General features: G+C 52.2%; 1 protein-coding gene across 1 annotated transcript in view; it reads left to right on the top strand.

Moving 5' to 3' along the window:
• LYST (lysosomal trafficking regulator) overlaps positions 1 to 14,491 on the top strand; it is a 167,555-nt gene that overhangs the window by 69,800 nt on the left and 83,264 nt on the right. The window contains 3 exon segments of the mRNA XM_030556944.1: positions 5,141 to 5,331; positions 7,050 to 7,295; positions 14,232 to 14,405. Coding sequence (XP_030412804.1) covers positions 5,141 to 5,331; positions 7,050 to 7,295; positions 14,232 to 14,405 — 611 coding nt within the window.

Here is a 14,491-nt window from a genome sequence, read left to right as displayed (position 1 = left end):
ACTCGCCGCACCGGTCGAGCCTCCCGGCACCGAGCTGGTGGCAGGTCCCGGTCTCGGTCGACCTCCCGGCGCCGAGCTGGTGGTAGGTCCCGGTCGACCTCCCGGCACCGAGCTGGGGGCAGGTCCCGGTCGACCTCCCGGCACCGAGCTGGTGGCAGGTCCCGCTACCGAAGCGGCACCCGGTACCGATCAGGATCCCGGCACCGTGATAGATCCCGATCCCGGTCCCGGTCCCGGCACCGATATGACTCCCGGCACCGGTCCCGGCACCGAGACGATCCTCCGTGCCGGCCCGCGCGGACCATACCATCCGGGGTCGGCCCCGCCGTGGCCCTCGAGACAGCCGTCCGTATCTTCTCAGACGGACAGTGGGTATGCGCTCGGCACCGACCGGCAGGCGGCGCTGTTCGGGGATCCGCCGCTGCAAGACCAAGGCCCTCAACAGTGGGGATTCTGGACACCCTGGGCATACCATCAGGCCCAGGGCCCCCAGCAGCTCCCTGCCAGACCGGCGACTGCGGAGCGTAGGGCCCCTGAAGCCTCCTTGTCTCGCCCCCCTCCCTCCCCGGAAGGGGAGGAAGGGTCCAAACAGCAGGGACTCCGCTGTGGCTCCGGAGGCAGAGGCGAGGGCTGAGGATGACCCTCAGTTGGACACTATCGTGCCTGGGGTCTCCTCATCCTCCTCCCCGGATGAGGCGGTGGCGGGTACCTCCTCCAACAGTCCCCCCCCGCTGGATCTCAGGGCGCACCAGGACCTCCTCAGGCGTTTGGCTCAAAACCTGAGTCTGCAGGCAGAGGAGGTCTCGGAGATAGAGGACCCAATTGTCACCATCCTCTCTTCCGATGCTCCCACCAGGGTCACCCTGCCGTTCATACGGACCATCCAGGCCAATGCCAATACTATCTGGCAGTCCCCGGCCTCCATTCCTCCGACAGCGAAAGGAGTTGAGAGGAAGTACATGGCCCCTTCTAAGGGGTACGAATATTTACATGTTCACCCGACTCCCGGTTCACTGGTAGTGCAATCGGTGAACGATAGGGAGCGTCACGGCCAGGAGGCTCCGGCCCCCAAATCCAGAGAAGCCAGGCGGATGGACCTCCTTGGCCGTAAGGTGTATTTGGCTGGGGCACTGCAGCTCAGGGTCTCTAACCAGCAGGCCCTGCTGAGCAGATACGCCTTTAACTCCTGGGTGGCAGTGGACAAATTTAAGGAGCTGCTGCCACAGGATGCTCGCCAAGAGTTTACGGCCATCCTGGACGAAGGCAAGAAGGTCGCACGCACGGCCTTACAAGCCTCCTTGGACGCTGCGGACTCGGCTGCCCGTACCCTCGCGTCAGGAGTTACGATGCGTCGCATCTCCTGGCTGCAGGTTTCCGGCCTTCCGCCGGAGCTCCAGCACACGATACAGGACCTTCCTTTCGAAGGCCAGGGCCTGTTTTCCGATAAGACAGACCCCAGACTTAAGAGTCTAAAGGACAACCGGGTCATTGCGCGGTCCCTCGGGATGCACACCCCCGTGACACAGCGTAGACCCTTTAGGCCGCAACAACAGCAGCACCGTAGGCCGTTTTTCCCAGTTCCGCCAGCGGCAGGACCTTTACAGGCGCCGCGGCAGGAACGCAGGCGCAGGCAGTCTGGGAACCAAGGGGGGCAAAACCAAGGCTCCTCGAAACCCCCGCCTGGTCCTAAGCCTTCATTTTGAAGGTGCGCCCGAGGGCGCGGTAACAGTTTCCCTTATGGATCCTTTCCCCCGTTTTCAAGCCGCCTTTCGTTTTCCTCCCGGCGTGGTCCCAAATAACATCGGACCGCTGGGTCTTAAGCCTGGTGCAGACGGGATACCGCCTGCAGTTTGTTTCGTTTCCTCCTTCCCGCCCTCCTTCCTCGTCCCTCTTCAGGGACCCCTCTCACGAGCAATTCCTTCGACAGGAGGTGCAGACGCTCCTCAGCAAAGGAGCTATAGAGGCGGTTCCGGAGAACAAGAAAGGCAAGGGGTTTTATTCCCGCTACTTTCTGATCCCCAAGGCCAAGGGGGGCCTCAGGCCTATCCTCGACCTGCGAGAACTCAACAAATACCTCGTGAAGTTGAAGTTCCACATGGTATCCCTGGGGACCATTATTCCATCCCTGGATCCGGGAGACTGGTACGCCGCCCTCGACATGCAGGACGCGTATTTCCACATTGCCATTTGGCCGCGCCACAGACGCTTTCTCCGCTTCGTTGTGGGGGCTCTTCATTATCAGTTTGCAGTCCTCCCATTCGGCCTGTCCACGGCCCCGAGGGTGTTTACAAAATGCATGGCAGTTGTCGTGGCGCATCTTCGGCGCAACCGTATCCACGTGTTCCCTTATCTGGACGACTGGTTGATTCGGGGCACGTCGGAACAACAGGTCAGCAGCCATGTCCGCCTGATCACCGCCATATTTGCAAGTCTGGGCCTCTTGATAAACACAGACAAGTCCACTCTGAGGCCCACGCAGAAGGTGGAATTTATCGGGGCGGTCTTGGATGCCACTGTGGGCAGGGCCTCGCTACCTCTGCAACGGTTCCAGACCATGGCGGCGATCGTTCAACGTTTGCGGTCAGCCCCGTTGACGTCAGTGAGGACATGTCTAACCCTGTTAGGCCACATGGCGGCGTGGCACTTTTGTGACCGCTACGCTCGGCTCCACATGAGGCCTCTCCAGCTGTGGCTTATCAGCCGTTACAGGCCGCAAAGGCAACCTTTAGACATGTTAGTCACAATTCCCCAGAAGGTCTTAGATTCTCTCGGCTGGTGGTTGGACCAGTCCGTATTATGTGCGGGTCTTCCCTTTCACCCCTCTCAGCCATCGGTATCCCTGACAACGGATGCCTCAGATCTGGGCTGGGGGGCCCACCTAGGGACCCTGCGGACACAGGGCCTGTGGTCCCAGGAGGAGGTGGGGCTCCACATCAACATACGGGAGTTGAGAGCGGTCCGCCTTGCTTGTCAAGTGTTTTGTCATCAGCTTCAGGGTCGTTGTGTCGCCGTGTTTACGGACAACACGACGACGATGTACTATATCAACAAGCAGGGCGGCACCAGGTCCTCCTCCCTGTGCCACGAGGCGATACGTCTCTGGGACTTTTGCGTAGCCCACTCCATTCACCTCAGGGCTTCCTTCCTCCCTGGAGTACGGAACACTCTGGCAGATCGATTGAGCAGATCCTTCCTGTCACACGAGTGGTCCCTTCGCCCGGATGTCGCTCTCCCTCCATTTTCCGGAGGTGGGGTTATCCCCGGGTGGACCTCTTCGCGTCCAAGGGGAACAGGAAGTGCCCAGCGTTCTGCTCCTTTCAGGGCAGGGAGCCGGGGTCGATAGCGGATGCCTTCCTCATCCAGTGGTCGACCCACCTGTACTATGCATTTCCCCCGTTCCCTCTGGTCCACAAGGTCCTCCTGAAGGTGCGCAGGGACAGGGCGCTCGTGATCATGGTGGCCCCGGCGTGGCCCAGGCAGCACTGGTACACCATGCTGCTGGACTTGGCCATAGCCGACCCAGTTCCCCTGCCCCTTCATCCGACCTGATTACCCAGGACCACGGGACCCTCTGTCACCCAGACCTGCAGTCGCTGCACCTAGCGGCCTGGCTCCTGCGTGGCTGACTGGCTCAGAGCTGCGGCTGCTCTACGCCCGTGAGAGAGGTGCTCTTGAGCAGCAGGAAACCGTCCACAAGAGCCACATATTCAGCGAAATGGAAAGCGCTTCTCCTGTTGGTGCGTAGAGAGAAATCTCCGCCCTATGGAAGTTTCGGTTTCCGAAATATTAGACTACGTTTTGTCCCTCAAAGGCAAGGTCTGGCTTTATCGTCATTGCGAGTCCACCTAGCAGCTATCTCCACCTTTCCCCGGGTGTGGACGTCGCTCCGTTTTTTTCTCACCCGACGGTGTCGAGATTCCTTAAAGGGCTGGAACGTTTATTCCTAACGTCCGTCCCCCTGCCCCAACCTGGGATCTTAACCTGGTGTTGTCCCGGCTCATGGGACCCCCCTTTGAGCCGTTAGCTACTTGCCTCCCTGCTCTACCTCTCTTGGAAAACTGCCTTTCTAGTGGCTATCACCTCAGCTAGACGGGTTGTCGGAGCTCCGAGCTCTGGTGGTAGACCCTCCATATACGGTCTTCCACAAGGATAAGGTGCAGCTGAGGCCCACACCCTGCTTTTCTGCCCAAGGTGGTCTCAGCCTTTCATATCAACCAAGAGATTTCCTTCCGGTTTTTTTCCCAAAACCTCACTCCTCAGGCAGGGAGCAGCAGCTCCACTCGCTGGATGTCCGTAGGGCTCTCGCGTTCTACGTAGAGAGGACTAAGCCCTTCCGAAAATCCCCCCAACTTTCGTGGCGGTAGCAGAATCGTATGAAAGGTCTTCCTATCTCCTCCCAGAGGATATCCTCTTGGGTTACGTCCTGTATCAGGACTTGTTATGACTTGGGCCCATGTCCCTGCGGGCCGGGTGACTGCGCATTCTACCAGGGCGCAGGCGTCGTCGCTGGCTTTCCTAGCCCGTGTGCCATCCAGGAAATCTGTCGGGCAGCGACCTGGTCATCGGTCCACACCTTGCTTCCCACTACGCCCTGGTCCAGCAGTCGAGGGAGGATGCGGCCTTCGGAACTGCAGTGCTCCGGGCCGCGACTTCTCACTCCGACCCCACCGCCTAGGTATGGCTTGGGAGTCACCTAACTGGAATGGATGTGAGCAATCACTCGAAGAAGAAAAGACGGTTACTCACCTTTGTAACTGTTGTTCTTCGAGATGTGTTGCTCACATCCATTCCACACCCGCCCTCCTTCCCCACTGTCGGAGTAACCGGCAAGAAGGAACTGAGGAGCGGGCGGGCCGGCGGGGGTATATATGGAGCGCCATGGTGGCGCCACTCTAGGGGGCGACCTGCCGGCCCACTGGAGTTGCTAGGGTAAAAAAGTTTCCGACGAACGTGCACGCGCGGCGCGCACACCTAACTGGAATGGATGTGAGCAACACATCTCGAAGAACAACAGTTACAAAGGTGAGTAACCGTCTTTTCTACTAAATACTAAAGAGATCCCTGAATTGAGTGCTGCTTGCATATGAATTATTGTAAACAGTGTGAAGATAGATGATTAGATTTTTATTTTTCTGTTTAGGTGCAAAGATTGGTCCAGAGGAAGCATTCTACCTATACGCCTGTGGGCCAGACTTTACCGCTATAATGCCTTGTAAATATGGCAAAACAATGACTGACTACTCCAAATACATAACTAAAGACATTCTACAGTGTGAACGAATTAAGGAATTCTTCATGAAAAAGAAAGAAGCGGACGTTGGACCTTTAATTGTAAGTTTCTAGTCCAAGTTAAAGCCTGGGTTCTTAAACTCTTAGCAGTGCATTAACAAATTGGGGCCTTAACTTGCATTGGCACAGAAATCCTGGTCTGTTCTAGAGATTTTATTTGTAGTTCTGTTTGTTTTGCATTCTTCCGTTTGAGGTCCTCTGCTCTCCAAGAATAGGAGTTTCCCTGAGGTCCGATTGACTTCAGTGAGAACTCAGTGGAAAGAATTCCCATTGATTTCAATGGGTGTTGAGTTGGGCACTGTGCTAGCAAGTAGCGGATGACTTTTGCCTCCTCCATTATTCATCAAGATTATTTTGTCTTCACTTGCTGTTCTGTTAATTGTTAATTGAGTTTGCCTGAACATGAAGCTTACAGGTAAAGGCGTGCACAATGGGAGGATAAGCAGGGACATAAGCCTCCTCAGAAATCTCCATGTGGCCCTGCAGCCTGGGGAGGAAGGAAGCAGCAGGGCTGCTGTCTGCCAGCTGAGCTCCTCCTCTGCTCTATGGCGGCTACTTCTCCTTCCTTGCTGCTGGAGTCCCATTTGCTGCCTCTGCCTCCACCCCCCGACTCACCTCAGTGCTTGATCTGCAGAGCAGGCAGCAGGGCTCAGACTCCAGCAGCAGGGAAGGAGAAATAGCAACTGCAGGGGTGGGAGGAGGAGGAGCACAGCTGGCAGCCAGCAGTCCTGCTGCTTCCTCCTTTCCTCGGGCTGCAGGGACACAGTGTTGCCGCCTCCCTGCTGCTGGGTGTTCCCCACCTCTGTCCCAAGAAATCTGCTGTAGCGCCGGGCATGGGTGAGGGGTGTTCACACAAACCTTTCTGTTTTAGCATGCCCCTCAAAAAGCAGTGAAATTTAAATTCCTGCACACACCTCTGCTTCAGGTATTAGAGAGACTTATGAATGGGGTGGATGGGAGAGGAGATGGAAGAGTGATGTAGGTGGAATGCCTAATGAACCAGAATGACACAACTTTTATTTTGCTTCACAATAAAGGAAGACCTAAAAATTTAAATAGTAAAATGTTCAGAGAAATATAATTGTCTGTTCATGAATGAGTTGACTTTTAAGACTACAAAAAAAAAATTTATCTGCGAATTTTTCTAACGAAAGTATAGCCTGTTTTTCCTAAAAGTATGACATTAACCCCATGCAAGCTTCTTCTGTACTATTTAGCCCTGTCTGGAGTTGAGGGATGAATTATTTATTTTATGATAGAAGTGAATTTCACTCTAACTTCATTACTTTTTCACCTCCTTTACTGAGGCTTTATAGTCTTCTGTGTATTAGGCATCATCCTTAATGTTGATTTGTGAGCAGATTAGAAGACCCGAGAGCAAAGAGTTGAAAGTGAAAATTGTGTTATAGCAATCCTTTTTTACTTAATAAAGACTACAGGTGCTCCTTTTATGAGGCATTGCTAATTTTTTTTTTTTTTTTAAAGAAAGTACTTTAAAAGTTTTGGGGGAAAAGGTGGAAGGGAAATCTCAGATTTCTGAAAACAGTCACTATCTTTCAACTATCTTGACTAAAGCATGGGAACCACATCGTGTCTCAGCCTCTCGAATGTATATTTAGAAAGATATTTTGAGAGAGGAGTAGAAACAAGTTTATTGAAGCTACTGCTTTGTATTTCCTAGGCCATAAGCTTATTCTGTATTCTTTAAGGCAAAGTAAGAACTGATTAGAAACTGGAACTTCCTTAAATGTATGTTTCAGGAAAGTCTCGCTGTTGTCTATACCACTTGCTGCCCTGCTCAGTACACCATCTATGAACCTGTTATTAGGCTGAAAGGTCAAGTGAAAACTGTGGCCTCACAGAGACCTTTCAGTTCAAAAGAAGTTCAGAGCAATTTCTTGGATCCTTATCACCTGAAAATGCTTCAGCCAGTTGAATATCAAACTCTTCAGGGCATACTGCATGAGATTGGAGGAACAGGTGCATTCGTCTTTCTCTTTGCTAGGGTAAGAGTAATAAAGTTGTTAAATACTTTTTTTTCCTCCCTCAGTCTAGCACATCTATTCTTCTTCGAGTGATTGCTCATATCCATTCCAGTTAGGTGTGTGCGCCGCGCGTGCACATTCGTCGGAAAACTTTTACCCTAGCAACTCAGTGGGCCGGCAGGTCGCCCCCTAGAGTGGCGCCATCATGGCGCTTGATATATGCCCAAGCCGGCCCACCCGCTCCTCAGTTCCTTCTTACCACCCATGTCGGTCGTTGGAACAGTGGAGCGCGGCTTAGCTGACCTCCACTTCCCTAGCTACTTGTAGTTCTCGTATATAGTTATGCAGTTATAATCCTTTTATATATATATTTGTATAGTTATACGTTTTTTTCTTTGCTAACATAGTTAGTTTAGTAATTGTTAGCGGGGTTCAGGAAGTAGCCCCTTCCATGAACCCGGTGCCGGAGCCCATGCACGGCTCACCGGGTTTTAAAATGGGCTCGGCCTGCCAGAAGCCGATGCTGAAGGGAGATCCACACGACTCCTGTTTGAAGTGCCTCAGGGAATCACACTTGACAGCTAAGTGCCCCATTTGCAAGGCTTTTAAGCTGAGAACAAAAAGGAGTGGGACTTTCACTTACCCCTCCACCTTGGGCGCCGAGCGATGATCAAGTGGCTGGCAGAAGCGCCTCCTCGGCACCAGACCCCGCCGGTACTGCCAAGGCCTTTCGGCACCGGCCGTCGCCGGCACCGAAGTCGACTCGGCACCGCTCCCTTCCTCCGAGGTCGAGAGAGCCTACGATTCCTGCTGGTGCCTGACGGCTCCCCGGCACGCGCCGTGGTTGAGCCCCCTGCTCCTGCTGCTTCCGTGCCACCTGCATCGCAGCCAGAGAGCTCGTCTAAGTCGGATTGCCCGGCACCGACACCTGCAGAGGCACCGATGACATCGGCACCGTCGATTCCAGTCCCCCAGGGCCATTGAATCCGGTGCCTGACAGCTCCCCGGCACGCGCCGTGGTTGAGCTACTGCTCCTGCTGCTTCCGTGCCGACGGCACCGCAGCCAGACAGCTCATCTAACTCGGATCGCCCGGCACCGACACCTACCGAAGCTCTGACGACCTCGGTACCGTCGATCCCGGTCCCACGAGGGCCGTCGAATCCGGTGCCTGACAGCTCCCCAGTATGCACTCTGGTTGAGCCTGCTGTTCCCTCCATGCCGGAGACATTACCAATGGCGAGGGATCTCATTGCCATGACAGAGTCGATGCTGCCTGACCCCAGCACCGCCGGTGCGGGTAATAGTCTCTTCATGTGACCGTCCTCTGTCAGCACAGCAGAGCGGCACCGTTCATGACACGGTCCCGCAGACACTCCAGGTCCTGTCGGCACACCCGACACCACTTGCAGTCCCGGTGCTGTTTTCCTCATCGGTACTGGTCGCACTCGCTGCACCGGTCGGTATCCCGTTCGCCGACCCGCTATCGGCACCGTTCCGACTCCCGGCACCGCGACAGGTACCTTGACTCCTGTAGCCTCTCCCCGAGCCTCGAGATCTCGGTCGACCTCCCGGCACCGTTCTGGTTGCGGGTCTGAATCTCGTTCCAGGTACCGGTACGCCTCCCGGTGCCGGTCCCCGGTGCCGAGTTGGGCAAGGTCCGATAGAGTCAGAGACTCTGCCTGTGCCTTCTTTTAGTACCTCCATGGCCATCTGGACACGCATCCGTGTCATCCCACATGTGCAGATCTTATGCTCAGGACCACCATTCTGATATGATGGCCAGCGGGCGCCAGCCCCGAAACCGAAAGAGGCTTGGCGAATGAACCTGCTTGGCCGCCAGGTGTACTCTGCAGAGGCCCTGCAGCTCTGGGTAGCAAAGCAACAAGCCTTGCTTAGCTGCGATAATTATAGCACCTGGGTCAAGGTAGTTTAGTTTATGGAGTTTCTCCCTCAAAACTCCTGCCAAGAGTTCGCTGCCGTCTTGGAGGACGGGAGAAAAAAGGTACCCAGAGCGTCCCTCCAGGCCTCGTTGGACGCAGCAGACTCTGCAGCCAGGACTCTGGCCTTTGGTGTCGCCATGAGGTGCATCTCATGGCTTCAGGTTTCAAACCTCCGGCCGGAGCTGCAGTATGCCATTCAGGATTTACCCTTTGTTGGTAAAGGCCTCTTCGCGGCAAAGACAGCCCCAGGCTGCGAAGCCTGGTGGACAATAGGGTCCTAATGCGCTTTCTCAGCATGCATATGCCAGCGACCAAACGCAGGCCTTTCTGTCCCCAGCCGCCATACTCTGTGCCTAGCCAGAGACAGGACTTTGGCAAACGGCGAGGCCAAGGTGGTCGCAGACGAACGTCAGGACCCCTAAAGAGCCAAGGTCAAGGTCCCTCGCAATTACCACTGGGACCAAAGACTAACCTTCCAAGGTGCGCCTGAGGGCGGTGTACCAGTCACAGGCCGGGATCCCAATCCCGCTTTCTCATGGCGTGGCCCCAGTTAATTTCAAATTGCTGGGTCCTGCGCACGGTGGAGCATAGGTACCACCTCTAATTTGTTCCAGCCCTGTCCCCCTTCAGCGGATGAAAGGGGCAAGGGGTTTTACTCCCGTTATGCCCTAGTCCCCCACTTGAACGCAGGTCTCAGACCTTCCCAGTCCTGCACGGACTCAACCGGTTTAGGATAAGGTTGAAGTTCCGCACGGTATCCCGGGAACCATTATTCCATCCTTGCCTCCTGGGGGCTACTATGCCGCCCTGGATATGAAGGACGCGTACTTTCGCAACGCCATCTTCCCTCCGCACAGGAGATACCTCCGCTTTCTAGCCAACTGTCAGTACTTCTGGTTTACGGCCATAGTCGCCACCTACCTTCGCTGATGTCGGATATGCGTTTTTCCGTATCTGGACGATTCGCTTATCCGAGGAGACTCTGAGACACAAACCACTCAGCGCGTGGGCATCGTCACGGTCTTGTTCACAGGTCAAGGCCTGATGATTACTGTAGAGCAATCCACTCTGGTTCCCACGCAGAGGTTGGACTTCCTAGGGGCTATCCTGGTCTCCTACCTAGCCGGAGCCTGCTTATCACAACTGCGGTTTTAGGCGATGGCAACAATCATCTGAGGTCTGCAGGCTTTCCCAACGACCTCGGCTCGTACTTGTCTCAGTCTCCTGGGTCCATGGTTGCCCGCAAGTTTGTAACCAAACACGCCAAGCTCCGCCTCCGTCCTCTCCAAGTCCGGCTCACCTCGGCGTACCACCCGGACAGGGAGCCAATGGTCATGGTAGTCACCGTTCCCTCGAGCACCTTAGGCTCCCTAGAGTGGTGGCTAACTCCCTCCCTGGTGTGGGCAGGGATGCGTGCGTTCGGAACGTCTTGGCGCTTTGACTAAGCAGGTCTTTCCTGTCTTACGAGTGATCCCTCTGCCCCATGTGAGGCGTTCTGCTTTCCAGAAGTGGAGATGTTTCCTCACATAGACCTGTTCGCTCACCGCGAGAGCAGAAAATGCCAGATGTTCTGCTCCTTCCAAGGTCTCTCCTCGGGATCAATCTTGGACGCATTCCTGATGCCGTGGAAAGGCCAACTCCATTATGCCTTCCCACTGTTCCCACTGGTTCATTAGGTCCTGCTCAAACTCCGCAGGGGCAGAGCGCGCATCATCATGATCACTCCAGAGTGGTCCAGGCAGCACTGATATACCACGTTGCTCGGCCTGTCAATAACAGACCCAATTACCCTGCCACCCCACCCAGACCTCATCGCTCAGGGCAACGACAGGCTTCGTCACTCAGACCTGCAGCCTCTTCGCCTCACGGTGTGGCTGCTGCGTAACTGAGCTGGGGTGACAGGAAGCCTTCCACCTGGTCAACGTACCGGGCCAGGTGGAAGCGTTTCTTCTACAGCTGCAATACGCTCGATCTTGCTCCTGCTGAGGTCTCGATCCCCTCTATTTGGCCTGCCTCTGGCCTTCAGCGGCAGGACCTGGCGGTATCATCGCTGACGATACACTCAGCAGCCATCTCTACCTTCCAGCCAGGCTAAGGTGGACGTTCCGTGTTCTCACGCTCTATGGGTTCGAGGTCCCTCAAGGGCTTGGAGCGCTTGCACCCTCGGGTGCGCCGCCCAGCCCCAACCTGGGACCTCAACCTAGTTTTAACCAGACTTATGTCTCCCCCAGTCGAGCCGTTCACGACTGGCCCTCTGCTATACCTGTCTTGGAAGACAACTTTCCTTGTAGCTGTTACATCGGCCAGACGGGTCTCCGAGCTCAGAGCTCTTACGGTGGTTCTGCCGTACACTAGGTTTCACAAAGACAAGGTGCAGTTATGACCGCACCCGGCTTTCCTCCCTAAGGTGGTTTCGGCCTTTCATGTTACCCACAGCTCAACGCAATGGGCACAACCATTGCACTCCTTGGACATCTGTGGAGTGCTCGCATTTATATTGCGCTGACAGAACCATTTCGTAAGGTGCCCCAGCTCTGTCACGGTAGCGGGCCAAAGGGAGGGCTTGCCTGTTTTCCTGTCAGAGGATCTCATCTTGGGTGATGGCGGACGTCCGCACTTGTTATGATTTGGCTCATATTACCCCAAGCCACATCACCGTGCATTCTACCAGGGCTCAGGCTTCATCTGCCGCCTTACTGGCTCGTGTTCCTACCCACGCGATCTGTCGCGCAGCTCCATTGGTCCTCGGTCCATACCTTTTGCTTCGCAGTATGCCCTGGTTCAACAGTCAAGAGATGCTGTAGCCTCTGGCTCAGCAGTTTTCATTCTGCCACATTTCACTCCGACCCCTCCGGCTACGTAAGGCTTGGGATTCACCTAACTGGAATGGATATGAGCAATCACTCGAAGAAAAGACGGTTACTCACCTTTGTAACTGTTGTTCTTCGAGATGTGTTGCTCATATCCATTCCACACCTGCCCTCCTTCCCCACTGTCGGAGTAGCCAGCAAGAAGGAACTGAGGAGCGGGTGGGCCGGCAGGGGTATATATCAAGCGCCATGATGGCGCCACTCTATGGGGCGACCTGCCGGCCCACTGAGTTGCTAGGGTAAAAGTTTTCCGACGAATGTGCTCGCGCGGCGCACATACCTAACTGGAATGGATATGAGCAACACATCTCGAAGAACAACAGTTACAAAGGTGAGTAACCGTCTTTTGTGGTTTAAGACTCAGCTCTCTTGTTAGAATTTTGAAATGTAGTATTCTCACTTACTTTTTAAAAATTATGCCTTTGACATTATGGAAAATATAGCTTGTAACATAACCAACCAATGCAATGTGGTTACTGTGCATCTTAAAAGAAACTAGAAGCTGTTGTAACAGCCCGTGATTACATCCTGCAAGTTCCTATGCAAATTAAACTCAAAAATATTGTAAATATAATGTGTGTTTAATGTACATTGCATCTGACTTTATGGCAGTATTAGCCTCTTAAATATCAAGATATGGCTTGCGTTAAAAATATTTTGGAGTTTATATAATGAGAACATTAATTTTTGTTTAATTGTTTTATTAATCTGTGCCGTTATGTTTCTTCAAAAGTTACCCTTATTCACATATAAATATTTGAATTCATGTGTTGGCTACAAACTGCTGTTCCAAAAAAAATAGTTTTGAAATACAATGCACCTCTTCTTAGGAGTTCTGCGTTTTTTTAGCACAAAGACTTGGTGTGGTTATAGTGCATGTAATAAGTATGGGACCAAATTCACCTCTTTTATGCACTGTGCACATCTGACAAAATGGTGCAAATTAGATCAAATAATATCTGAATGTCACCCAAAAGGATGCTATCCTGGGCAGGGGAAGGGGCACAAGCAGTTCATAGAGCTTGCTTACTTTTGGGGTAAACGCTAAATTAAAAATAGCTTAACAGAAAGGTCTGATCAAAACTAAATCCTTTACTTAGAATGACTATCTCAAAAATTTTTACATGAAACAAATCAAGGCAGGTACTAGGGCTAAAGTGGAGTCCTCATACTTAGAATATCTGGTTTCCCAAAGTTTATTAATGCAATTCCAAGACTCATTTGCACAGTCCATCAAATTATTATCTTATTGACAACAGTCATATAGAGGAATCAGTTTGTATGGGAATGAGGCTCTCTGGTGTTCAGGCAAAATCTGCAATGGAAATTATTCCTATTAATTTTTACTGTTACTTACGTTTTACATAACTACACATTCTACCACATACAGCGTTCACATCAATGAAGCATGATTTTTAGAGCTGTCAAACAGCACAGGTGTTGTAAACGCAGCATTGTTACATGTACGTAACAGAGTAGGATGTGAATGTGTACAAAGTCAGCTGAGCTTTCCTTCTCATACACCTCTGACTTAATTCAAATGTTATGAGTTGTCTCTCATAGGGTTCAGGACTGCATTCCCATTGTTAACTACTTCCATATTTGTATTGTCTGTTTACCAGCTTTATTACACATAGCACAGAGGTAGTGGCAGCTGGGCTGCTGGATAGAGTTTTAACATTGGAGCAGACTGCTATAGTTATAGGCAGTCTGCCATGTTCTAGATCTCCAGGAGCCATAAATGAAGGTGCTTTTATAGCATTTAGGAAGCATCTCCTCCTCTTTTATGTAAAATACTCAACCTCACTGAGCAGGTGCTGCACATAAATGATAGGGAGCTGTTTACACTTTTCTGCTTTAGTTTTATTTTTTGGAGTGTCTTTTTTTCACTTCAACAAGGATGATCTTTTTCAAGGGTCTCAGACTTGTTGGCAGATGTTCATTAACTCCATTGGGAATCCTGTGTGTTTAGGTAGAATAATGGAGTAGTATTTCTTTATAGATATGAGAGCCTAATTGAGCCTTAAGACAAATTGTAGCCTGGAGTGATGTAATACTTTTTACAGAATATCTATAAATCTGCTCATTACACTAGCTTTATCAAATATGTTTATCACCTGAATTATTAAAACTGGCTTATTTTTAGGTTATAGATATCACCAACTGTGAAGAGACTCAAGCTTTAGCGCTACAAGTTATACTCTCATTAACAAAATACAATCAACAGAGAATACAAGAGATGGAAAACTGTAATGGATATTCCATGATTCATCAGGTGTTGATTAAACCCAAGTGTATTGTTGGATTTCACATTTTGAAGGTACAATGTTGTTAAAAATGTTTGTATAGTTTAATTTGGACTATATGGTTGTTTAGAAGATCCTCTATGCTCTTAGTCTTAGATTT

The sequence above is a fragment of the Gopherus evgoodei genome, chromosome 3 (genome assembly GCF_007399415.2).
Source record: "Gopherus evgoodei ecotype Sinaloan lineage chromosome 3, rGopEvg1_v1.p, whole genome shotgun sequence".
Taxonomy (NCBI): Eukaryota; Metazoa; Chordata; order Testudines; family Testudinidae; genus Gopherus; species Gopherus evgoodei.
Note: the sequence above shows the minus strand (reverse complement) of the source record. Positions and strands in the feature narration are given on the sequence as shown.